Genomic DNA, 27,957 nt, shown 5'->3' with positions numbered 1-27,957 from the left:
CTGTGTTTAATGTGGTGTGATGTCTGTCTGTCTCCCCCAGGCAGGGATCTGGGTTTAATGTGGTGTGATCGTCTGTCTGTCTCCCCAGGCAGGGATCTGGGTTTAATGTGGCGTGATCGTCTGTCTCCCTAGGCAAGGATCTGGGTTTAATGTGGTGTGATCGTCTGTCTGTCTCCCCCAGGCAGGGATCTGTGTTTAATGTGGTGTGATGTCTGTCTGTCTCCCCCAGGCAGGGATCTGGGTTTAATGTGGTGTGATGTCTGTCTGTCTCCCCCAGGCAGGGATCTGAGTTTAATGTGGTGTGATGTCTGTCTGTCTCCCCAGGCAGGGATCTGGGTTTAATGTGGTGTGATGTCTGTCTCCCCAGGCAGGGATCTGGGTTTAATGTGGTGTGATCGTCTGTCTGTCTCCCCAGGCAGGGATCTGGGTTTAATGTGGTGTGATCGTCTGTCTCCCTAGGCAGGGATCTGGGTTTAATGTGGTGTGATGTCTGTCTCCCTAGGCAAGGATCTGGGTTTAATGTGGTGTGATGTCTGTCTGTCTCCCCAGGCAGTGCACGGTGGGGTACTGTAGTTTATTAATTTAGTAACATAACTCACTGTGACTGGCTATCAGCCATATTACTTCCACATCACTGACTTAGACAAGTGGGGTAAGGAGATTATGTTTCAAGGAATCCCTTACATAAGCATGCTCGCACATGCACAGAGATATGTGTCTGCTTCTGCATTTTAGGAAATTCTCTCCATCACACACACACACACACACACACCTCTGCTCCTAGCAAGCATGTCGCCAACATTTGAGGGTGAACTAAGTTAGTTTACTGAAAGGAGCGCAGTTTTAAAATGAAATGAAAACAGTTAATGATGTCATTCATCAAAAATAGTCTTCCCATTCTTGTAAAGTCTCAGCGAGTCTGATTGGACAAAATCCAAAAGCAGAAAAGGGTAAGTTATTGAGTTGTATTTTCAGATTTACAGGCATCACATTGTAAATGTCCATAAGCTTTAACCTGCTCTGAAAGAACAAGATAGGACATTTTATATTTTTTTGCAGGGTTGGTGTCAATTCAAATTTAAAAGCAGAAAAAACTGAAATTCCAATTCAATAATTGAACAAATGTAAATCTATTTGAATGACTTTTCCATTAACAACCATAAAAGCTATTTATTTCCAGTTGTTACATTTTTATTTTAAATTTAAATAACTTCTGGAACAGACTGCCTTCAATTCTAATTGACCTCAACCCTGTCTTCATGGATATTTTAATTTCATCTCTCACTTTCACCGGAAGCACTTAAAAAAACGACAGACAGAATTTGAGTGTAAAAAATATGAGATTTTGCAGACAAGCATCAAGCAGGTTCAATTCCATTTCAACTCAAGTCAATTCAGGAAGTAAACTGAAACTTCGTCAATGCTTCTCAATGAGAACAATAGAATTAGAATTTTAGTCAACTTCCTGAATTAAATACATTTCAAATGGAATTGACCCCAAACCTGGTAAGCATAATATGAATACACTTTAGTTTCAGATACCCGTTATAAAATTATTGGAAATATTAATGATTCATAGTATGAAACAGCAATGAAAATATATATATTAGAAAATAAAAAGGAAAACCTATTCCAAAAACAAAATATTTGACATATCCACTGTCCACTTTTTCATGTGAAGACAAGTATGCAGTCTGGAAACATTAGACCTGGGTTTAAATACAATTCGAAATCTTTCAAATACCTAGACAAATTGCTCTAGCTTTCCTGGAGTGTTAAGTGGGTGGGGTTTGCAGTTATGCAATTTTCTATTGGTTCCGTCACGCCAGGCATGCTCAATCAAGCCCAGCTAAACTGATCTCAAATAGTGTTTGAACCCACGTCGGTTCTCTTAACTCAGACAGCTGGTGAAGACCTTCATCACGGCGTCCCTGGAGAAGAAGGGACAACAGAAGTGTTAGGAGAATCGGTGATAAATGACAACAGACTTCATGAAGGGTGTTTACATGAACAATCCAGTAGGCTTTATTTATCTGAAAAGCAGAAGAACAAAGACTAAAAAAAGAATGAGGAAAGCAATAGTGGATAACAGTGATTTCTTTCTCGTTCGATCTAGTATTTTAACAATTTTTTTGGTACCCACCACAGACATTTGACCTTTTCTTGATAACAATTACAGTATATCACCCGAAAGGTACTTTACAGCATTGTGATTGCATTTTTTTGTTTTGTTATAGGTGTGGCTCACGCATATTTAATTATGTTTTGGCGGGAAAGCAGCACATGTTCAGTGATGCCCCTCCCCCTTCCACACTCCAGGTATTGGAATGATGCATCACAACCAGAAGTTACCACAGCAACAGCAAAACAAGGTCACTCTTCCATCTTAATTCTCTCTCTTCCGCATCCCCCTCATTCTTTCTCTCTCTCCATCAACCGCTCTCTCTCTCTATCCATGTGTTGCTAGGCAGACTTTCCTTGGCTGCCACCCTCAACACCTACTGATGGAGCTGTGAAGCTGAACCAGTAAAGGGTTAAAGAGGGCGGGATGGAGGGAGGAGACAGAGAGAGAGGAAGTACGAGGGGGGTTGGTGGAAAAGACTGGTGACTCTCCTGCTTCTCTGACTTGCAGTGAGCTCACCCACTTCACATAAAGGCGTGCACGCGCGCGCACACACTCTCACACACACACACACACCTTTCCTCTATCCTTATTGGCTCTACACTGGAGGCAACAGACTGCTATTTTAACAACCGGCTTCCTAAAACACACCACATAAATAAATTATAATTGAAATGACACCCCGGTGCAAGTCTATTCTAGGAAACCCCAGATAAGGTACGTCTCAAAGGGCACCCTATTCCCTATAAAGTGCACTAACTTTGACCAGAGCCCTATGGGCCGTTTAGGACACAGAAATAGTTCCCTGAGCTGTCATTTAGAAAGAGCAGATACAGGTTCAACCAGGGACTGGGGGAGAGCAGGTACAGGTTCAACCAGGGACTGGGGGAGAGCGGCAGGTTAAACCAGGGACTGGGGGAGAGCGGCAGGTTCAACCAGGGACTGGGGAGAGCAGATACAGGTTCAACCAGGGACTGGGGAGAGCAGATACAGGTTCAACCAGGGACTGGGGAGAGCAGGTACAGGTTCAACCAGGGACTGGGGGAGAGCGGCAGGTTAAACCAGGGACTGGGGGAGAGCGGCAGGTTAAACCAGGGACTGGGGAGAGCAGATACAGGTTCAACCAGGGACTGGGGGAGAGCAGGTACAGGTTAAACAAGGGACTGGGGGAGAGCAGATACAGGTTCAACAAGGGACTGGGGGAGAGCAGATACAGGTTCAACCAGGGACTGGGGGAGAGCAGATACAGTGTTTTCATTTATTACGCCCTTTTACAAATATCTCCACTGTGCCTAACATCATTACTAAACTTTAGATATAGGAGTTACCACACCCGGTCTCAGGGATGGATAACTCTGGAAATCCCTTTGGTCGCTACTGAGTTAGGTAAATCAGCTTTTAGTTTCCTTTCAATGACGAAGACGTGAGGAGCTCTTTCTAGCCATGACGACGACGACGTGAGGAGCTCTTTCTAGCCATGACGACGACGACGTGAGGAGCGCTTTCTAGCCATGACGACGACGACGTGAGGAGCGCTTTCTAGCCATGACAACGACGACGTGAGGAGCGCTTTCTAGCCATGACGACGACGACGTGAGGAGCGCTTTCTAGCCATGACGACGACGACGACGTGAGGAGCGCTTTCTAGCCATGACGACGACGACGTGAGGAGCGCTTTCTAGCCATGACAACGACGACGTGAGGAGCGCTTTCTAGCCATGACGACGACGACGCGAAGAGCGATTTCTAGCCATGACAACGACGACGTGAGGAGCGCTTTCTAGCCATGACGACGACGACGCGAAGAGCGCTTTCTAGCCATGACAACGATGACGCGAGGAGCGCTTTCTAGCCATGACAACGACGACGTGAGGAGCGCTTTCTAGCCATGACGACGACGACGCGAAGAGCGCTTTCTAGCCATGACAACGATGACGCGAGGAGCGCTTTCTAGCCATGACAACGATGACGCGAGGAGCGTTTTGTAGCCATGACGAATGATTTCAAAAGATGCATATCTCCTTCTACTAACTTTAAAGCATTTGTTCAGTTTGTATCTTTCACTTTACGTTGATTGGAACCGATTGGTGGTCATTTTGTGATAACTACACTGTGATTCAAATTTAGTAAAAATTTTATATTTATTTAAACCTTCTTCGGGTTTTAATTTTTTCTTTCTTCCTCGAAACGTTAACAATTCCAAATGTCGTTTAAAACGTTTACACCCGTAGGGGTCAGCGGGGTCGAGGTATGGGGTGGGGGAGGGGGGGGGGGGTCTACAGGCAGATCAGATGTAGACGCTGCTACTCTTCCATATGGGAATATTTCACATCACCTTTGTGTCGTACAGAGATGAATGCAGGAGGAGACCCATTTGAGCTGATTTTATGACCCATTTTTAGAGGGAGAGAAATCCCACTAAAGTGAAAAACAATCCCTGAATCAGTCACAGCTGGGCTGAGCAAGCCAAGCCTTTAGGGCTGAGGATTGGGAGGGGGGGGGGGGGGGCTCAGATTGCATGTGTTTAATCCTCACAGAACTTCAGAGAGGGAATCCAAGACAGAAATCACCACAACAATCCCCCAAAAGCCAACTTGCAGGGTGGTCAATCAGAGGTTATCACTGATAATAACATGAATACTACACAACAACAAAAACGACATATTAGCAAGTTTTCAAAAACTGGAAGCCTGGAGCAGGGAAGGGTGGGTGAGAACAAACCAATAGCTGGCCACCTTGGCTATTTACATTGACCCCCTTCTTTTGTTTTTACACTGCTCGTTGTTTATCATCTACGCAGAGTCACTTTACAAATGACCTCGACTAACCTGTACCCCAGGTACCTCGACTAACCTGTACCCCGGGTACCCCGACTAACCCCGGGTACCCAGACTAACCTGTACCCCAGGTACCCAGACTAACCTGTACCCCAGGTACCCAGACTAACCTGTACCCCAGGTACCCAGACTAACCTGTACCCCAGGTACCTCGACTAACCTGTACCCCAGGTACCTCGACTAACCTGTACCCCAGGTACCTCGACTAACCTGTACCCCTAACCTGCACAATGACTCGGTACCGGTACCCCCTGTATATATAGTCTTATTATTATTATTATTATTATTATGTCATTTTCTTGTGTCACTTTCTGATTACATTTGTATTTTGATTACTTTAGTTTATTTATTAAATATTTTGCAAACTCTATTTCTTGAATTGCATTGTTGGTTAATTAAAGGCTTGTAAGTAAGTCATTTCACAGTAAGGTCTACACCTGACAAATAACATTTGATTTGTAGAGGCCGGGGTGGGTGAGCTGTCATTTGCATGGCTCTGTATGGTGAGCTCCATAGGGGTTAGGGCTTTGTTCCAAATGGCACACTATTCCCTATATAGTGCACTACTTTTGACCAGGGCCCATAAGCAGGCCCATGGGGTTACTGGTCTAAAGTAGTGCACGATGTAGAGAATATACTTCCATTTGGGACACCTCCTAGAGGGGATTAAGCAACATATGGTGGAACCAAACAGCGGGCTGTTTAGAAGTAAATAAAAACATGTTTTCATTCAGGGACCAGTGTGTGTGTGTGTGTGTGTGTGTACTTAGTTCAGTTGGCACTCTGCCATTTGTCGATGGATGACTGCTGCTCTCAAATAAATAAATCTGTGTGTGTCTCTGAGATTGTCATTATTCCTTAAAAGGGCGACTGCACTTCCTCATTTTGAAGATGGGCTAAAACTGCTTCTCCAATAGAAATCTCCGATCACACTTGTAGGCGATGTCATGGCGTTACTCATTAGGTTAAGTTGGTTAGACTCATTAGGTTAAGTTAGTTAGACTAACTGGATCCACAAAAGGGTTAATGTACTGTAGTTTGAAACATAATCCTCTTACCTGGCAAATGGAATGTAAGAGATGCTGTACCTGAAAGAGAAAACAAGAAAAACAGAGCATTAAACGCCATACAGTCTAATAACCGCCACACAGTCTAATAACCGCCACACAGTCTAATAACCGCCACACAGTCTAATAACCGCCACACAGTCTAATAACCGCCACACAGTCTAATAACCACCATACAGTCTAATAACCGCCATACAGGTGAACCATCCAAGTATAGTACAGTATCAGGTAGCGTATATTATAATATACAGGTATAGTATCAGGTAGCGTATATTATAATATACAGGTATAGTATCAGGTAGCGTATATTATAATATACAGGTATAGTATCAGGTAGCGTATATTATAATATACAGGTATAGTATCAGGTAGCGTATATTATAATATACAGGTATAGTATCAGGTAGCGTATATTATAATATACAGGTATAGTATCAGGTAGCGTATATTATAATATACAGGTATAGTATCAGGTAACCTATATTATAATATACAGGTATACTATCAGGTAACCTATATTATAATATACAGGTATACTATCAGGTTACCTATATTATAATATACAGGTATAGTATCAGGTGACCGCCATACAGTCTAACCGCCATACAGTCTAACCGCCATACAGTCTAACCGCCATACAGTCTAATAACCGCCATACAGGTGAACCATCCAAGTATAGTATAGTATCAGGTAGCGTATATTATAATATACAGGTATAGTATCAGGTCACCTATATTATAATATACAGGTATAGTATCAGGTAACCTATATTATAATATACAGGTATAGTATCAGGTAGCTTATATTATAATGTACAGGTATAGTATCAGGTAGAGTATAATATACAGGTATAGTATCAGGTAACCTATATTATAATATACAGGTATAGTATCAGGTAGCGTATATTATAATATACAGGTATAGTATCAGGTAGCCTATATTATAATATACAGGTATAGTATCAGGTAGAGTATAATATACAGGTATAGTATCAGGTAGCCTATATTATAATATACAGGTATAGTATCAGGTAGAGTATAATATACAGGTATAGTATCAGGTAACCTATATTATAATATACAGGTATAGTATCAGGTAGCGTATATTATAATATACAGGTATAGTATCAGGTAACCTATATTATAATATACAGGTATAGTATCAGGTAACCTATATTATAATATACAGGTATAGTAACAGGTAACCTATATTATAATATACAGGTATAGTATCAGGTAACCTATATTATAATATACAGGTATAGTATCAGGTAGCCTATATTATAATATACAGGTATAGTATCAGGTAGCCTATATTATAATATACAGGTATAGTATCAGGTAGCCTATATTATAATATACAGGTATAGTATCAGGTAGCCTATATTATAATATACAGGTATAGTATCAGGTAACCTATATTATAATATACAGGTATAGTATCAGGTAACCTATATTATAATATACAGGTATAGTATCAGGTAGAGTATAATATACAGGTATAGTATCAGGTAGCCTATATTATAATATACAGGTATAGTATCAGGTAGCCTATATTATAATATACAGGTATAGTATCAGGTAACCTATATTATAATATACAGGTATAGTATCAGGTAGAGTATAATATACAGGTATAGTATCAGGTAGGCTATATTATAATATACAGGTATAGTATCAGGTAGCCTATATTATAATATACAGGTATAGTATTAGGTAGCCTATATTATAATATACAGGTATAGTATCAGGTAGCCTATATTATAATATACAGGTATAGTATCAGGTAACCTATACAGGTAACCTATATTATAGGCCTAGGCTCATGGAGTGCGAGTGAGGATACCTGAGGTAGGATAACAAAGATTTAACAACGTGCTGCTGCTCCAGAGACCAGCAAGTCAATCTGGAGACCGATTGAGTTAGTCTGTAATAATCCATGTTAACGTCATCGCTACATTTATCCAGAGGTGATCTGGAGACCGATTGAGTTAGTCTGTAATAATCCATGTTAACGTCATCGCTACATTTATCCAGAGGTGTGATCAGTATTATACAGATTCCCTGGGGCTGTTAGTTAGGCATGCAACATGACTGATATTCCCTGGGGCTGTTAGTTAGGCATGCAACATGACTGATATTCCCTGGGGCTGTTAGTTAGACAACATGACTGATATTCCCTGGGGCTGTTAGGCATGCAACATGACTGATATTCCCTGGGGCTGTTAGGCATGCAACATGACTGATATTCCCTGGGGCTGTTAGGCATGCAACATGACTGATACTCCCTGGGGCTGTTAGTTAGGCATGCAACATGACTGATATTCCCTGGGGCTGTTAGGCATGCAACATGACTGATATTCCCTGGGGCTGTTAGGCATGCAACATGACTGATATTCCCTGGGGCTGTTAGTTAGGCATGCAACATGACTGATATTCCCTGGGGCTGTTAGTTAGGCATGCAACATGACTGATATTCCCTGGGGCTGTTAGTTAGGCATGCAACATGACTGATATTCCCTGGGGCTGTTAGTTAGGCATGCAACATGACTGATATTCCCTGGGGCTGTTAGGCATGCAACATGACTGATACTCCCTGGGGCTGTTAGTTAGGCATGCAACATGACTGATATTCCCTGGGGCTGTTAGGCATGCAACATGACTGATATTCCCTGGGGCTGTTAGGCATGCAACATGACTGATATTCCCTGGGGCTGTTAGTTAGGCATGCAACATGACTGATATTCCCTGGGGCTGTTAGTTAGGCATGCAACATGACTGATACTCCCTGGGGCTGTTAGTTAGGCATGCAACATGACTGATATTCCCTGGGGCTGTTAGTTAGGCATGCAACATGACTGATATTCCCTGGGGCTGTTAGTTAGGCATGCAACATGACTGATATTCCCTGGGGCTGTTAGTTAGGCATGCAACATGACTGATATTCCCTGGGGCTGTTAGTTAGGCATGCAACATGACTGATATTCCCTGGGGCTGTTAGTTAGGCATGCAACATGACTGATATTCCCTGGGGCTGTTAGTTAGGCATGCAACATGACTGATATTCCCTGGGGCTGTTAGTTAGGCATGCAACATGACTGATATTCCCTGGGGCTGTTAGTTAGGCATGCAACATGACTGATATTCCCTGGGGCTGTTAGTTAGGCATGCAACATGACTGATATTCCCTGGGGCTGTTAGTTAGGCATGCAACATGACTGATATTCCCTGGGGCTGTTAGTTAGGCATGCAACATGACTGATATTCCCTGGGGCTGTTAGTTAGGCATGCAACATGACTGATACTCCCTGGGGCTGTTAGTTAGGCAACATGACTGATATTCCCTGGGGCTGTTAGTTAGGCAACATGACTGATATTCCCTGGGGCTGTTAGGCAACATGACTAATATTCCCTGGGGCTGTTAGTTAGACAACATGACTGATATTCCCTGGGGCTGTTAGTTAGGCAACATGACTGATACTCCCTGGGGCTGTTAGTTAGGCAACATGACTGATATTCCCTGGGGCTGTTAGTTAGGCAACATGACTGATACTCCCTAGGGCTGTTAGTTAGGCAACATGACTGATACTCCCTGGGGCTGTTAGGCATGCAAAATGACTGATATTCCCTGGGGCTGTTAGTTAGGCAACATGACTGATACTCCCTGGGGCTGTTAGGCATGCAAAATGACTGATATTCCCTGGGGCTGTTAGGCATGCAAAATGACTGATACTCCCTGGGGCTGTTAGGCATGCAAAATGACTGATACTCCCTGGGGCTGTTAGGCATGCAAAATGACTGATATTCCCTGGGGCTGTTAGTTAGGCATGCAAAATGACATACTCCCTGGGGCTGTTAGGCATGCAAAATGACTGATATTCCCTGGGGCTGTTAGGCATGCAAAATGACTGATACTCCCTGGGGCTGTTAGGCATGCAAAATGACTGATACTCCCTGGGGCTGTTAGGCATGCAAAATGACTGATACTCCCTGGGGCTGTTAGGCATGCAAAATGACTGATACTCCCTGGGGCTGTTAGGCATGCAAAATGACTGATATTCCCTGGGGCTGTTAGGCATGCAAAATGACTGATACTCCCTGGGGCTGTTAGGCATGCAAAATGACTGATACTCCCTGGGGCTGTTAGGCATGCAAAATGACTGATACTCCCTGGGGCTGTTAGGCATGCAAAATGACTGATACTCCCTGGGGCTGTTAGGCATGCAAAATGACTGATACTCCCTGGGGCTGTTAGTTAGGCAAAATGACTGATACTCCCTGGGGCTGTTAGGCATGCAAAATGACTGATACTCCCTGGGGCTGTTAGTTAGGCATGCAAAATGACTGATATTCCCTGGGGCTGTTAGTTAGGCATGCAACATGACTGATACTCCCTGGGGCTGTTAGTTAGGCATGCAAAATGACTGATATTCCCTGGGGCTGTTAGTTAGGCATGCAAAATGACTGATATTCCCTGGGGCTGTTAGTTAGGCAGAATGACTGATATTCCCTGGGGCTGTTAGTTAGGCAAAATGACTGATATTCCCTGGGGCTGTTAGGCCTGCAAAATGACTGATACTCCCTGGGGCTGTTAGTTAGGCAAAATGACTGATATTCCCTGGGGCTGTTAGTTAGGCAAAATGACTGATATTCCCTGGGGCTGTTAGTTAGGCATGCAACATGACTGATACTCCCTGGGGCTGTTAGTTAGGCATGCAAAATGACTGATATTCCCTGGGGCTGTTAGTTAGGCATGCAAAATGACTGATATTCCCTGGGGCTGTTAGTTAGGCAGAATGACTGATATTCCCTGGGGCTGTTAGTTAGGCAAAATGACTGATATTCCCTGGGGCTGTTAGGCCTGCAAAATGACTGATACTCCCTGGGGCTGTTAGTTAGGCAAAATGACTGATATTCCCTGGGGCTGTTAGTTAGGCAAAATGACTGATATTCCCTGGGGCTGTTCGGCCATGCAAAATGACTGATACTCCCTGGGGCTGTTAGTTAGGCATGCAACATGACTGATACTCCCTGGGGCTGTTAGTTAGGCATGCAACATGACTGATATTCCCTGGGGCTGTTCGGCCATGCAAAATGACTGATATTCCCCGGGGCTGTTCGGCCATGCAAAATGACTTGTAGATCAATGACTGTCAACACTGTTTCAAGCCTAGTTTGACACTGAAGGAGAGGACTCATCAGTCGTCACAAAATATGAGGTATTTTAGGACGGTAGAAGGATAGTAATACGAGCAACAGATATACATCCGCAATTCGTAACGTCCGATTGAGACGACATACACGGATTGAATCTAGGCCTAAATTGAATGCCCTGTAAGTGGAGTGTTTACTTACCATGTCATAGCCAAGAACTGTAGAATGCAGAAGATGATGGCCAACCCCTTCTTTCCCCACTACAGAGAACAGAGAGAACGTCACGTCTATTCTCAGACAGCGGTGTGGTAAATTTGTTCGCAGCGCATTAGGCCAGTGTGTCCCCCCCCCCCCCAACTCAGTCCTGGGGTTCCCAAGGAGTGCACATTTTGGGAGGGGGGGGGGGGGATGGGGGGGTAGTACTACACAGATGATTTAAATAAATCAATTCATCGTCAAGCTTTAATTTACAAGCATTCCGCTACTCTACACTACACTGCATTAACATTTGTTAACCACGTGTATGTGACAAATACAATTTGATTTGGATCAGCTGTGTAGTCGTACGGCAACAACTAATATATATATATATATTATATATATACACATATACACATTTCTGCCCCCTAGTGGGGACCCTAAAAATGAGTTTGGGAAACACTGCCATAAGGTCACGATGTAGGCTACTGTTTCAGAGGCTTTCAGATACTTACCCAGAAAACTGCACAAAGCGTCAAAATGAGACAGAGCTGGAGGCAGAAAGAGGAACAACTCAATTAAAACAACTTTTAAAAATATTGATTCAATTAATGAATTATCTGATTAATCTTCTGTGGAGGGATTTACTTCAGATTACCACTCAGCTTTGTGCCTTAAAGACAGATTAACTTTAAAAGGTCGAATCCGCTTTAGTGAAAACGCCGCCCCAAAAAAACAATGCAATGTAGTATTTAACAAACACATTTTTGTTGTGTCATTTAAAATAATGTTTATCAATTCATTTTTGACAAATATAGACAAATATAGACTTAAGAAATGCCTAGTGCTTAGCAACATTGATCCAGCCACATCCCTCAGTTATGGGATTACTTGCAATGATTGTGATATGTGTGGTTGTTTAACTTACATTAGTTGACTAGGACATTACATTTGTGTGTGTGTGTGTGTGTGTATTATGTATTTTTACCATTGGAAATAAAGTCTAATCGTTTACGATACATAGAGTACAGTAGTTATTAATATTTAATATTATTATTATAATGTTTTTAATTCTCTTGGTTGTTTAATTTACATTAGTTATCTAGGACATTAGAGTACAGTAAGTAGTTACCAGCATAACACAGGTGGCTATCAGTCTGGTGGGCTCAAACATTCTCTTCAGCTGCTTCAGAGGTCCCATCAGGAAACAGGTGCTGTAGACACACGAAGGGAAAACACACCGAGTTTTTTAAATTTTTTAATCGTAGAAATAATGTCACATGGATTTGAATTTCTATCATTTATAAAGTTGGAAAAAGACGGACTAAATACTGATCGGGGAAATTAAAACATTTTGTTGTTACAGAGATTAAAATTGATGAGAGACCTCGACAAAGACAAAACGGACCAGCACAAATAACGCCTTCTCATTTCAAATGTGAACAAATTTTCTGTGGCCGACATTATATAATAATAAATAAATTATATATATAATAATAAATAAATAAATATAAAAAACACAAACATGCAACAATTTCAAATGATACTGAGTTACAGATCATAGGAGGAAATTAGTCAATTTAAATACATTCATTAGGCCCTAATCTATGGATTTCACATGACTGGGTAGGGGAGTAGACATGGGTGGCCCAGCCACTGGGGAGCCAGGCCCAGCCACTGGGGAGCCAGGCCCAGCCACTGGGGAGCCAGGCCCAGCCACTGGGGAGCCAGGCCCAGCCACTGGGGAGCCAGGCCCAGCCACTGGGGAGCCAGGCCCAGCCACTGGGGAGCCAGGCCCAGCCACTGGGGAGCCAGGCCCAGCCACTGGGGAGCCAGGCCCAGCCACTGGGGAGCCAGGCCCAGCCACTGGGGAGCCAGGCCCAGCCAATTAGAATGAGTTTTTCCCCCACAAAAATAGTCCTCAGTTTCATCAGCTGTCTGGGTATCTGGTCTCAGACGATCCCGCAGGTAAAGAAGCCGGTGGTGGAGACTGGGCTTTCTCTGTACTGGGATCAGTTTATACACTGGCCACCGTCACACTGTCTCTTTTCGAGGTCAGGAGACTAACATCCATCTCATAATGCTACATCATCACCACGCAGCCGTCATAACGCTCAGGAAGGAGACGCATTCTGTCTCCTAGAGTTGAACGTACTTTTGTGCGAAAAGTGCAAATCAATCCCAGAACAACAGTAAAATACCTTGTACCTGTTTCCTCCAGCATCTTCACAAAAGTATCTATATCGACTGTAAAACGAGTCCTATATCGACATAACATGAAAGGCCGCTCAGCAAGGAAGAAGCCACTGCTCCAAAACCGCCATTAAAAATCCAGACTACGGTTTGCAAATGCACATGGGGACTAAGATCATACTTTTTGGAAAAATGTCATCTGGTCTGATGAAACAGAAATAGAACTGTTTGACCATAATGACCATCGTTATGTTTGGAGGAAAAAGGGGGAGGCTTGCAAGCCGAAGAACACCATCCCAATTGTGAAGCATGGGGGTGGCAGCATCATGTTGTGGGGGTGCTTTGCTGCAGGAGGGACTGGTGCACTTCACAAAATAGATGGCATCATGAGGAAAGAAAATGATGTGGATATATTGAAGCAACATCTCAAGACAGGAAGTTAAAGCTTGGACGCAAATGGGTCTTCCAAATGGACAATGACTCCAAGCATACTTCCAAAGTTGTGGCAAAATGGCTTAAGGACAACAAAGTCAAGGTATTGGAGTGGCCATCATAAAGCCCTGACCTCAATCCCATAGAAAATTTGTGGGCAGAAATGAAAAGTTGTGTGCGAGCAAGGAGGCCTACAAACCTGACTCAGTTTCACTAGCTCTGTCAGGAAGAATGGGCCAAAATTCACTCAACTTATTTTGACCCAAGTTAAACAATTTAAAGGCAATCCTACCACATACTAATTGAGTGTATGTAAACGTCTGACCCACTGGGAATGTGACAAAATAAATAAATTGTTCTCTCTACTATTATTCTGATATTTAAATTACTTAAAATAAAGTGGTGATCCTAACTGACCTAAGAGAGGGAATTTTTACTAGGATTAAATATCAGGAATTGTGTAAAACTGAGTTTAAATGTATTTGGCTAAGGTGTATGTGAACTTCTGACTTCAACTGTATACGTGTCATGACGTTGCTCTCTTTGGGTACAGCGAGCACCCTCCCCCTCTCTCTGCACCATCTCCCTCTCTCTCTTCCCCCAACACCAGGCTCTGTTAGGCAGGTCATACATTCCTGGAGGAGATTCTTCCTCATGGCCAGACAGTATAGAGAGAGAGAGAGAGTGAGTTTTCATAGAGGAAGAAACCTCACAGAACTTGAGAACTGAACAATATTAATGTTCTGGAGAATGTATACACGGTCGGTGAAGTAGCCAGCTATGAACTGGTCCGTTTGGTACAATGATGTGAAACTCATGAGACACAATACAGCCACATTACCATAACCCTGTTTATACAAGAGTCTCAGTTGAGGCTTGCATCTAATTGTTGTATAAAATGAATGAGTAAAGATAAAACTATGCAAAATTATTTAATGTGATTTTAAACTGTTTAATGAAGGAAACTCCAATTCCCTTTGGAGTTGAACTAAATCATAGGCCCGACCCATGAGCAGACATTGATCTGGCGTCGTGGGACAGCCCCTTTCTGCTCTTCCAAATATTCCCACCATAGGAATTTATCTTCAGACCATGCTTCTCTCAATTATGAGCGGGCTAAGGTTTGAGTAGAGACCAAGCTTACCTCAATTACGAGAGGGCTAAGGTTTGAGCCCATTGCTGAATTCTTAACCATACCACGTGGTTAAACTCTCAGATTATCGAACCGACAGAATAAGAACAAATCTTTGATATTAATTACTAGTCTGCAGCTAGGAATTCGGTACCATTGAACGCGAAGACCGACAACTGCCGAAACACCTATTCTATAACAACATCACTGAATGTTACTCTGAACTATCCATTCTAACCACCGCAGAGAGAGAGAGGTAAACTTTCCAGAGATCACGACGACACACTGAGCGTAAATATATATATTGATCGCAATTATTACCGAATGAGTGAGCATTCATGTGTAAAGGATTAGCATTTCAATTGTTATAATTATCAACTGTGTGTTGTCTCATCTCAGTCGACCCCCACTTCCCTTGTGTCCACCAAGCCGCGATGCTGGTTTATACCACTAGGGAAACTCCCTTATCATTTCCTTGTAACTATCTACTGTTTGTTTATGCATTTATGCATATGCACTGTGAATTACTTAGTTAGTAAATAAATGATTTAAGACAATTGATGTATGGATGACTCATAGTGAAGACTGGGTTCGTGCAGATAACCAACAATTTACGACGTTTGGAATGAGACTAACGTGAGGTAAAGTAAATAAATCATTCATTTGAAGACTAATTGATAAGATATTAAAATATCTGAAAGTTATATTTGGAAAATTATAACTTTGTAATCTGAATATTTTCCTTGGTGCCCCGACTTCCTAGTTAATTACAGTTGCATGATTCAGTTTGTTTAAATCCCATAATAATCATTACAGAGAATTTATTTGAAAAATAGGTCTTCAGTTTAATGATGCCAAAGACACGACACATGTATTTGTATAATGGTTTTATAGGGACCGGCTGGTGGGCCTTGGTATAGATTATGCAAGATGAAACGCATGGTTACTTATACACCTGCCTACCTGAATATATGACCTCAAATTAAAATATGATGGTCTGAGCACTTCAAGTTACAGTGTGGACAAAAGCCCTCGTCTGCATTACAAATGGCACACTATTCCCTACGTCGTGTACAATAGGCCCTAGTCAAAAGTAGTGCACTACATAGGGAATAAGGTACCATTTGGGGGAAAAGGCCCAGTGTAAACATGACACTACTGTTTGTGGTTCAGAACAGTAACCAGGAGTTAGGACACACTGAACCAGTTTCTTTCTTTCGCTGTGGGAACACAGGACAACACAAAGAGATGTCACAGTTCACCGTCCGGTAGGAAAAGGATAGCGTGTCAAAAGACAGCCAGGTTGTGACGACGCCTGTCTGTGATAACCAATCAAATTAATTTCAGCAAGTAGAAACACACTGTCATGGAAACACTCCCAAATAAGGAGAGAAAAAACTAAAGAGAGAGGGGAGGAACCAGGCAAGAAGTGTTGGTCCCATGTTTCATGAGTTGAATCACAAAAAGCTTATTTCTCTCAACTTTTGAACACAAATATGTTTACATCCCTGTTTTGTGAGCATTTCTCCTTTGCCAAGACAATCCATCCACCTGACAAGTGTGGCACATCAATAAGCTGATTAACCAGCATGAACATTATACAGGTGCACCTCGTGCTGGGGACAAGAAAAAAGGCACTCTAAAATGTGCAGTTTGGTCACAACAACACAATACCACAGATGTCTCAAGTTGAGGGAGCATGCAATTGGCATGCTGACTGCAGGAATGTCCTGACGAATATTTCTGTCTGTAGAGCCTGTCTGTAGAGCCCTTTTGTGAGGAACAACTCATTCTGATTGGCTGGGCCTGGCTCCCCAGTGGGTGTGCCTGGCTGCCAAGTGGGTGGTCCTATGCCATCTAAGGCCCACCCATGGCTACACCCCTGCCAGTCATGTAAAATCCATAGATTAGGGCCTAAAAACTTAAAGAGAGAGGGTACCTCATGATAAGATGTAGACCACACGATCTACCACTATCTACCAAGACTATCAATATTATTCGTGGAGGTCTAGTTACCATCACAAACCCATGCTGGCACTAAGACCAAACTCAATGAGCTGTATAAGGCCATAAGCAAACAATAAAATGCTCATCCAGAGGTGGCGCTCGTAGTGGCCAGGGACTTTAATGCAGGCAAACTTAAATCCGTTTGACCTAATTTCTACCAGAATGTTAAATGTGCAACCAGAGGAAAAACAACTCTAGACCACCTTTACTCCAGACACAGAGACACGTACAAAGCTCTCCTTCCATTTGGCAAATCTGACCATAATTCTAACCTACTAATTCCTGATTACAAGCCAAAACTAAAGCAGGAAGTACCAGTGACTCGCTCAATACGGAAGTGGTCAGATGACGCGGATGCTACGCTACAGGAGTGTTTTGCTAGCACAGACTGGAATATGTTCCATGATTCATCAAATGGCATTGAGGAGTACACCACTTCAGTCATCAGCTTCATCAATAAGTGCGCTGACGACGTCGTCCCCACAGTGACCGTACGTACATATCCCAACCAGAAGCCATTGATTATAGGCAACATCAACACCGAGCTAAAGGCTAGAGCTGCCGCTTTTAATGAGTGGGACACTAATCCGGATGCTTATAAGAAATCACGCTATGCCCTCAGACAAACCATCAAACAAGAAAATCATCAATACAGGACTAAGATGGAATCCTACACCGGCTGACGCTCATCGAATGTGGCAGGGCTTGAAAATGATTACGGACTACAAAAGGAAACCCAGCCGTGAGCTGCCCAGTGAAGCGATCCAACCAGACAGGCTAAATGCTTTTTATGCTCACTTCGAGGCAAGCATGCAGCTGACATTTTCAACCTCTCCCTGACCGAGTCTGTAATACCTAAATGTTTCAAGCAGACCACCATAGTCCCTGTGCCCACGGAAGCAAATGTAACCTGCCTAAATGACTACCGCCCTGTAGCACTCATGTCGGTAGCCATTTAGTGCTTTGAAAGGCTGGTCATGGCACACATCAACAGCATCATCCTGGAAACTCTAGACCCACTCCAATTTGCATATCACCCCAACAGATCCACAGATGACGCAATCTCAAAGCTGTTCATTGACTACAGCTCAGCGATCAACACTATAGTGCCCTCAAAGCTCATCACTAAGCTAATGACTCTGGGACTAAACACCTCCCCCTGCAACTGGATCCTGGACTTTATGATGGGCCGGCCCCCAGGTGTTAAGGGTAGGCAACAACACATCTATCACGCTAATCCTCAACATGGGGGCCCCTCAGGGGTACATGCTTAGTCTCTTCCTGTACGCCCTGTTCACCCACGACTGCGTGGCCAAACACGACTCCCAACACCATCATTAAGTTTGACAACACAATGGTGGTAAGGCCTGATCATCGACAACGATGAGACAGCCAATAAGGAGGTGGTCAGAGACCTGGCCGTGTGGTGCCAGGACAACAACCTCACCCTCAACGTGATCAAGACAAAGGAGCTGATCGCAGACTACAGGAAAAGGAGGACCGAACAGGCCCCATTCTCATCGACGGGGCTTGAGTAGAGCAGGTTGAGAGCTTCAAGTTCCTTGGTGTCCACATCACCAACAAACTATTATGGTTCAAACACACAAAGACAGTTGTGAAGAAGGCATGACAACACCCCCCCCCCCTCAGGAGACTGACAGATCTTCAAAAAAGTTCTACAGCTGCACCATCGAGAGCATCCTGACCGGTTGCATCGCCGCCTGGTATGGCAACTGCTCGGCATCCAACTGTAAGGCCTGTACTGCGTTCGGCCCAGTACATCACTGGGACCTAGCTTCCTGACATCCAGAACCAGGCGGTGTCCTTTTGAGGCCCAAATCAATTGTCAGAGCATCCAGTCACCCAAGTCATAGACTGCAAGTCAATCAAAAACAAATTCTTATTTACAATGACGGCCTACCCCGGCCAAACCCGGATGACCCTGGGCCAATCGCTGGGACTACCAATCACGGCCGAATGCGATGCAGCCTGGATTCGAACCAGGGACTGCAGTGACTCCTCTTGCATTGAGATGCAGTGTCTTAGACCACTGCGCCACAAGGGAGCTGCCCAGAGGGGGTAACTGTTCATTCATTTTTTACTTTATTTAGTCAATCTTTTCTTAATTCTGCATTGTTGGTTTAAGAGCTTGAAAGTAAGCATTTCACAGTAAGGTCTAATACAGTAGGGCCTTATCCCCAATCAATCTCCTTTATGCTGTCTTTGGTGCATGTGACAAAATTGGATTTGATTTAATGAATTTGTTTAAAAATGGACTGATTTCCTTACCAGTGAACTAACTCAGTAAAATGTTTGAAATTGTTGCATGTTGAGTTTATATGTTTGTTCAGTATTATAGTATGTCAGTGTTCGACAAGTTGTCTGAGCCAGAACGGCCCATAGGGGGCAGGAGCCCATCTCCTGATGTACAATTACACCCCCTGGACATGACGCTAGTCTGTCGTAGGGCCTTATCCCCAATCAATCTCCTTTATGCTGAGTGCCAAGCAAGGCATTGGGTCCCATTTTTAGAGTCTATCACACACACACACACACACACACACACACACACACACACACATCTTGGAGAGAGTCACGTGTAATACATTTATCTGACAGCTCAACCCTCTCTTGATTCTTAGATAGAGAACTAAACCCTGTTGATTCTTAGAGAACTAAACCCTGTTGATTCTTAGAGAACTAAACCCTGTTGATTCTTAGAGAACTAAACCCTGTTGATTCTTAGAGAACTAAACCCTGTTGATTCTTAGAGAACTAAACCCTGTTGATTCTTAGAGAACTAAACCCTGTTGATTCTTAGAGAACTAAACCCTGTTGATTCTTAGAGAACTAAACCCTGTTGATTCTTAGAGAACTAAACCCTGTTGATTCTTAGAGAACTAAACCCTGTTGATTCTTAGAGAACTAAACCCTGTTGATTCTTAGAGAACTAAACCCTGTTGATTCTTAGAGAACTAAACCCTGTTGATTCTTAGATAGAGAACTAAACCCTGTTGATTCTTAGATAGAGAACTAAACCCTGTTGATTCTTAGATAGAGAACTAAACCCTGTTGATTCTTAGATAGAGAACTAAACCCTGTTGATTCTTAGATAGAGAACTAAACCCTGTTGATTCTTAGATAGAGAACTAAACCCTGTTGATTCTTAGATAGAGAACTAAACCCTGTTGATTCTTAGATAGAGAACTAAACCCTGTTGATTCTTAGATAGAGAACTAAACCCTGTTGATTCTTAGATAGAGAACTAAACCCTGTTGATTCTTAGATAGAGAACTAAACCCTGTTGATTCTTAGATAGAGAACTAAACCCTGTTGATTCTTAGATAGAGAACTAAACCCTGTTGATTCTTAGATAGAGAACTAAACCCTGTTGATTCTTAGATAGAGAACTAAACCCTGTTGATTCTTAGATAGAGAACTAAACCCTGTTGATTCTTAGATAGAGAACTAAACCCTGTTGATTCTTAGATAGAGAACTAAACCCTGTTGATTCTTAGATAGAGAACTAAACCCTGTTGATTCTTAGATAGAGAACTAAACCCTGTTGATTCTTAGATAGAGAACTAAACCCTGTTGATTCTTAGATAGAGAACTAAACCCTGTTGATTCTTAGATAGAGAACTAAACCCTGTTGATTCTTAGATAGAGAACTAAACCCTGTTGATTCTTAGATAGAGAACTAAACCCTGTTGATTCTTAGATAGAGAACTAAACCCTGTTGATTCTTAGATAGAGAACTAAACCCTGTTGATTCTTAGATAGAGAACTAAACCCTGTTGATTCTTAGATAGAGAACTAAACCCTGTTGATTCTTAGATAGAGAACTAAACCCTGTTGATTCTTAGATAGAGAACTAAACCCTGTTGATTCTTAGATAGAGAACTAAACCCTGTTGATTCTTAGATAGAGAACTAAACCCTGTTGATTCTTAGATAGAGAACTAAACCCTGTTGATTCTTAGATAGAGAACTAAACCCTGTTGATTCTTAGATAGAGAACTAAACCCTGTTGATTCTTAGATAGAGAACTAAACCCTGTTGATTCTTAGATAGAGAACTAAACCCTGTTGATTCTTAGATAGAGAACTAAACCCTGTTGATTCTTAGATAGAGAACTAAACCCTGTTGATTCTTAGATAGAGAACTAAACCCTGTTGATTCTTAGATAGAGAACTAAACCCTGTTGATTCTTAGATAGAGAACTAAACCCTGTTGATTCTTAGATAGAGAACTAAACCCTGTTGATTCTTAGATAGAGAACTAAACCCTGTTGATTCTTAGATAGAGAACTAAACCCTGTTGATTCTTAGATAGAGAACTAAACCCTGTTGATTCTTAGAGAACTAAACCCTGTTGATTCATAGAGAACTAAACCCTGTTGATTCTTAGATAGAGAACTAAACCCTGTTGATTCTTAGAGAACTAAACCCTGTTGATTCTTAGATAGAGAACTAAACCCTGTTGATTCTTAGATAGAGAACTAAACCCTGTTGATTCTTAGATAGAGAACTAAACCCTGTTGATTCTTAGATAGAGAACTAAACCCTGTTGATTCTTAGATAGAGAACTAAACCCAACAGACCTGTTCCATCATCAGGAATTCAATCAAAAGACATTACTGAACTGTGGAAACCCCATAGAAACCCTATACCTATACTGAACTGTGGAAACCCCATAGAAACCCTATACCTATACTGAACTGTGGAAACCCCATAGAAACCCTATAGAAACCCCATACCTATACTGAACTGTAGAAACCCCATAGAAACCCCATACCTATACTGAACTGTGGAAACCCCATAGAAACCCCATACCTATACTGAACTGTGGAAACCCCATAGAAACCCTATAGAAACCCCATAGAAACCCCATAGAAACCCCATAGAAACCCCATAGAAACCCTATAGAAACCCCATAGAAACCCCATAGAAACCCCATAGAAACCCCATAGAAACCCCATAGAAACCCTATACCTATACTGAACTGTGGAAACCCCATAGAAACCCCATAGAAACCCTATACCTATACCTATACTGAACTGTAGAAACCCCATAGAAACCCTATACCTATACCTATACTGAACTGTGGAAACCCCATAGAAACCCTATACCTATACTGAACTGTAGAAACCCCATAGAAACCCTATACCTATACTGAACTGTGGAAACCCCATAGAAACCCTATACCTATACTGAACTGTGGAAACCCCATAGAAACCCTATACCTATACTGAACTGTGGAAACCCCATAGAAACCCTATACCTATACTGAACTGTGGAAACCCCATAGAAACCCTATACCTATACTGAACTGTGGAAACCCCATAGAAACCCCATAGAAACCCTATACCACAATGAATCCTAGACAGCTGTATAGTGTCTAAAGCAACTTACTTACAGTACAGTGAGTGCATAGGGACAAAAAGAAAATGGTGTGTGTGTGATCCCTGCGGGAAACGAACCTATGACCTTGGTGTTTGTTAGTGTCTTACCTACTGAACCACACAGGACTACTACACCAAGCTCAATGGGGAACCCGTCCACCATGCGTCTGTTCTGTCTCAACATTTAAAACAACTACTGCATAGTATGACAGACAAACCAAGTGGTCTTACTGACACCTGAAACATAGAAATAGAACTGCTAGAACAGGGACAGAAGTCTAATTCTAGAACAGGTACAGAATTCTAATTCTAGAACAGGGACAGAATTCTAATTCTAAATTCCGTGACTTGGAACAGCCCTCAACAATGAACTGAAATGAGACTTTGGCAGCTACTTTACGGACTGCTTCTGAGTACACTCCAAGCTGAGTGACGGGGACAGGAGATCAATAATTGATAGGTCATTTTGTAAAGTGTGGACAAAAAAAAGGTTAGGCTCCCCATCAATCACGTTAGCGGAGTGGTATTTACCATTCACATCGACAGACAGGTGTTAGAAAACACCAACAACTCCATGTGTCTGGGTCCAAGTCCAGTTAAATGGATAGGAGTGAAATAACCTCACAACAAATTAGAGTTGAAGTATAACGTCATTTTAAAAATGTAAAAAGTATGAAATAAGTATGCATTTAGTATAGCTTAATTCCTGAATTTCTTGTACTGGAAATAGCTTTGTCGCTAGCTCTGGCAGTAACAACGGTATTGGTAGCAGACCATAAACAAAATGAGTGACTAGACTCACCTGGAGAGTGCAGCAAGGTTACCTAGTGTGTAGAACACAGCAAACAGCTTGGTGCCGTTGGGTAAGAACAGCAGTGCAGTGCCCTTGTTAAAACACACAAAAATGAAATTATTACTATGTCCACCTAGGCATCATCCTACCATCAGTTTGTATGAGCAGTCTGATCGGCTATAAAGAAGAAGAGGTACGCTAGATCAATGTTACCTGGAATTAGGCTATTTGGTAAATATCAGGTAAGTCTAATCATTTAAAATGATAATATTTGTATTGTTTTTGTAGTTTATTATGAACAAGAACGATCTGTGGGCCTAAGGAAAATGGTTCCCTGAAATGTACAATGTTACATGATCGCCACCTAGTGGTGAAACACCATATCACTTTCTACACATGGACATGCCGGTTCACAAAAACAGGATCTTTGACTCATTTAGCAATTCTTTTTTTTTAAAGTTGATCATATAATCCAGGGCTCTCCAACTCTGTTTCTGGAGAGTTACCCTCCTGTAGGAACCTCCTGGGTACCTCTCCAGTAACAGGGTTGGAGAGCCCTGATATAAACCTACAGGAGGGTAACTCTCCAGGAACAGGGTTGGAGAGCCCTGATATAAACCTACAGGAGGGTACCTCTCCAGGAACAGGGTTGGAGAGCCCTGATATAAACCTACAGGAGGGTAACTCTCCAGGAACAGGGTTGGAGAGCCCTGATATAAACCTACAGGAGGGTACCTCTCCAGGAACAGGGTTGGAGAGCCCTGATATAAACCTACAGGAGGGTACCTCTCCAGGAACAGGGTTGGAGAGCCCTGCTGCAGGCTATTAGATAAAGGCTCTGTTCTTGTGGAATAAACTCATGGTGTTTAACACCAACCTGACCTGATCCATCTCCTAATGAAAGACTAATGCATGATTCATGTTAGACACATTCCTGAACTAGTAGAACCGATGATGAACGAGAGGGAAATATATATATATATGGCTGTTACCAGTTACCAATAATCAGTCTCCAGAGTTGTTATCAGTACACTCCTTCTGTAGGCCAGCCCACAATCACACTAACAGAGGGGACAACTGTTCTGTAGGTAGGCCAGCCCATAACCACAATAACAGAGGAGACAACTGTTCTGTAGGCAGGCCCATAACCACACTAACAGAGGGGACAACTGTTCTGTAGGTAGGCCAGCCCATAACCACACTAACAGAGGGGACAACTGTTCTGTAGGCAGGCCCATAACCACACTAACAGAGGGGACAACTGTTCTGTAGGCAGGCCCATAACCACACTAACAGAGGGGACAACTGTTCTGTAGGCAGGCCAGCCCATAACCACACTAACAGAGGAGACAACTGTTCTGTAGGCAGGCCAGCCCACAACCACACTAACAGAGGGGACAACTGTTCTGTAGGCAGGCCAGCCCATAACCACACTAACAGAGGGGACAACTGTTCTGTAGGCAGGCCAGCCCATAACCACACTAACAGAGGGGACAACTGTTCTGTAGGTAGGCCAGCCCATAACCACACTAACAGAGGGGACAACTGTTCTGTAGGCAGGCCAGCCCATAACCACACTAACAGAGGGGACAACTGTTCTGTAGGCAGGCCAGCCCATAACCACACTAACAGAGGAGACAACTGTTCTGTAGGTAGGCCAGCCCATAACCACACTAACAGAGGAGACAACTGTTCTGTAGGTAGGCCAGCCCATAACCACACTAACAGAGGAGACAACTGTTCTGTAGGTAGGCCAGCCCATAACCTTATGGCTTGATAGAGGACACTGTTGTGGTTTACTGTAGAGTACAGTCATCACTGGTATCATGATGTGGTTTACTGTAGAGTACAGTCATCACTGGTATCATGATGTGGTTTACTGTAGAGTACAGTCATCACTGGTATCATGATGTGGTTTACTGTATAGTACAGTCATCACTGGTATCATGATGTGGTTTACTGTAGAGTACAGTCATCACTGGTATCATGATGTGGTTTACTGTAGAGTACAGTCATCACTGGTATCATGATGTGGTTTACTGTAGAGTACAGTCATCACTGGTATCATGATGTGGTTTACTGTAGAGTACAGTCATCACTGGTATCATGCTGTGGTTTACTGTAGAGTACAGTCATCACTGGTATCATGCTGTGGTTTACTGTAGAGTACAGTCATCACTGGTATCATGCTGTGGTTTACTGTAGAGTACAGTCATCACTGGTATCATGCTGTGGACAGATACTTGTTTGTTGAGGTGGATGACAGAAGGAGAATACTGTAGTGTGCACGAGGAAGAAAATCTGATAAGAAAGTGCTTTGTGGACGGAAACAGCCGTGGGCATTGGAAGGGAAGGGGGGGGAATGTGCAACCAAACATTACAACAGAGAGTGAAACAATAATAAGTATTTTCTAGAACAAAGTTGCTCTACTAAAAAAAAAATGTCAACAACACACAAACTCACGAAACTACCGGTGTGGTTCAGACAGACGAGGAGGGCCTGTAAAACTGTCTCAGAGTAGTATTGATTTTTTATCAGTTTGGCCTTTTAGATTAGAATTTATGCGATTGGAGAGGAGACTGGAGAGGTACCCTCCTGTAGGGGCTGGCTCATTTTGGCTGGTTAGCTGACGTAGTCACCAAAACGATGCGTGCCAAAGCGGCAGAAGGCCGTGTGTGTTGTTATGGTTCCGGATGGCCAGATAGCTAGCAACAATGACGCTGTCATGTTGGGAATGGTAAGTGATCTCCTTCCAGCTAGTCTTGTTACTGATACCATGTCTTGTTTTGAATGATGTCACGTCTAAGCTAATAAGGCTAAAATTAGCTAGCTAGTCAACTACTGTAACAATGTATTTGTTAAAGACAAGTAGTCATTGTCTAACTTTGTTTTCAATAAAAACATTAGAAATTAAATAGTTTAAATTGGGGGCGGCAGGTGGTGGTTAGAGCGTTGGACTAGTAAACGGAAGGTTGATGGATCGAATCCCCGAGCTGACAAGGTTAAAGATCTGTCGTTCTGCCCCTGAACAAGGCAGTTAACCCACTGTTCCTAGGCCATCATTGACTGATTTGCTTAGTTAAACAAATTAAAAAATATATACCATCAATAATCTAAGCCAAACCCGGTCTCTTTTGTCCCATAGTTGCACACGCATCAGTTTTGTTGCTAAACAACCAACCCATCTATAGGTCTATACACGCCAGGTCAAAAATAGTGCACTATATTAGGGGAAAAGGGCACCGTTACAGACTCACAATAACACTGAAATAGGGTGAAATCTCACCAGTATGGAGCACAGGATGCCTGACGCGAAGCATATGACGAACCACTTCACCCGGGTGCTGTAGCTGAGCGTCGAGGCATCCAGAACCTGAGGAGAGAACAATGGCAGGATGTCACAAGACAAGACGGGCAACGACCCAAAGCACAGATACAAGGTCTCTCTCTTCCTACTGATGGTTCTACCACGCTGACCACTGGCAAAGGAGACACAACATAGTTAAAAAAAAAACAAGGGTCGTAGGTTAACTTCTATGACACCAGCGCTAATCAATATTTGTTTCAAGACATCGGATAACACAAGACAGGAAAAGGAAAGCCATGGTTTTAATATAAATCAGCGGAGTAGCATTGTTTTTTAAGTGTGCATTACTAGTAAGGGGAAATAAACGCAATGTCTGCACGTCTTCAACTAAGTGTATCACTAAGTGAATGAATTAGATACAGCCGGTCTTCTTGTGGACGAAAACCAGTGTTCAACACAAACCTTACCTCATCTGATCCACCATCTCCTTATGAAAGCATGTAAATGAGCAGGGATGCATACAAATACACAGGATTAACGATAAGACATTATTAGTTGTCAAAGTCACACAATTCATTAAGAGCTCTAAGGTCAAAACTCTAGTTTTCACCTGAGCAGCATCGGCGCATGCGCGGCTTTACTCCTACTACCTAGTCACCAAACTATTTCAGCACAGTCGACATACACTCAACATAATGTGTATCAATTATAACAAGGTATAGTGTTCGTTTAAATACTCGTGGCGACTAAGAACAAGAAAATTATGCATTTGATATCGTCCACGGAAATACACCGCTCGACTCATATGTCAAAGCCAATGTTTCGCATTTAGCAAGTTAGCTAGCTAGCAAGCTAATGTAAACCTAGATAAAGTACAACAACATGCTGTGTTACCTGCGCCGTGAGCCCTGCTTCCTCGTTGTCTTCTCGTCCCCCTATCATACTACGAAGCTTGTCCATCGTTGACAATAAATATGTATAAGTGTATTATATTGTTTGGAGCTAAATGAGATAGCTAACTAACTTCCGGAGACTTCCCGATTGGGCGTGTCTATGTGTTACCACCTGACAGGAAGCGCGTCCAGCAAAACAGACCGGTTCTTATTTTACCGCAGTGAGCCTTACCAGTCTTGGTTTTATTGTCTATATGCTGTCACGAAAAGTGGCCTCTGCATTTTACACTGATCCAAGACTGGCAGTGGTGAATCGGAAACGTGAAAGTGGCATCGTTGCGACGTCCAATTCTGACGTCTGCCTGTTTAAGTTGACGTTTAAATCCGTAGGGAAAGAGTTACGGGACCGGGACATATTT

General features: G+C 42.7%; 1 protein-coding gene across 1 annotated transcript; it reads right to left on the bottom strand.

Annotated features, from left to right (window-relative positions):
- Positions 1-950: 950 nt before the first annotated feature.
- On the bottom strand, positions 951-27,834 carry sft2d1 (SFT2 domain containing 1). The gene is made up of 8 exons (XM_020473665.2): positions 27,540-27,834; positions 26,625-26,711; positions 23,347-23,429; positions 12,510-12,591; positions 11,893-11,928; positions 11,381-11,439; positions 6,018-6,047; positions 951-1,931 (listed from the first exon to the last, which is right to left on the bottom strand). Exons 1-8 carry the CDS (start codon positions 27,603-27,605, stop codon positions 1,892-1,894), a joined length of 483 nt encoding a protein of 160 aa, XP_020329254.2. The 5' UTR covers positions 27,606-27,834; the 3' UTR covers positions 951-1,891.
- Between the last annotated feature and the right edge of the window lie 123 nt (positions 27,835-27,957).

This window comes from Oncorhynchus kisutch, linkage group LG25 (assembly GCF_002021735.2).
Source record: "Oncorhynchus kisutch isolate 150728-3 linkage group LG25, Okis_V2, whole genome shotgun sequence".
NCBI classification, from domain to species: domain Eukaryota; kingdom Metazoa; phylum Chordata; class Actinopteri; order Salmoniformes; family Salmonidae; genus Oncorhynchus; species Oncorhynchus kisutch.
Note: the sequence above shows the minus strand (reverse complement) of the source record. Positions and strands in the feature narration are given on the sequence as shown.

What these genes read in the sequence shown, in the direction of transcription:
- sft2d1 (XM_020473665.2), bottom strand. Translation starts at nt 27,605, where the DNA reads ATGGACAAGCTTCGTAGTATGATAGGGGGACGAGAAGACAACGAGGAA. An exon ending in AACCTTGCTGCACTCTCCAG is followed by an intron (nt 12,592 to 23,346) that starts GTGAGTCTAGTC and finishes GTGTGTCTACAG; the next exon opens with CACCTGTTTCCTGATGGGAC. An exon ending in TAGCCACCTGTGTTATGCTG is followed by an intron (nt 11,929 to 12,509) that starts GTAACTACTTAC and finishes TTCTGCCTCCAG; the next exon opens with CTCTGTCTCATTTTGACGCT.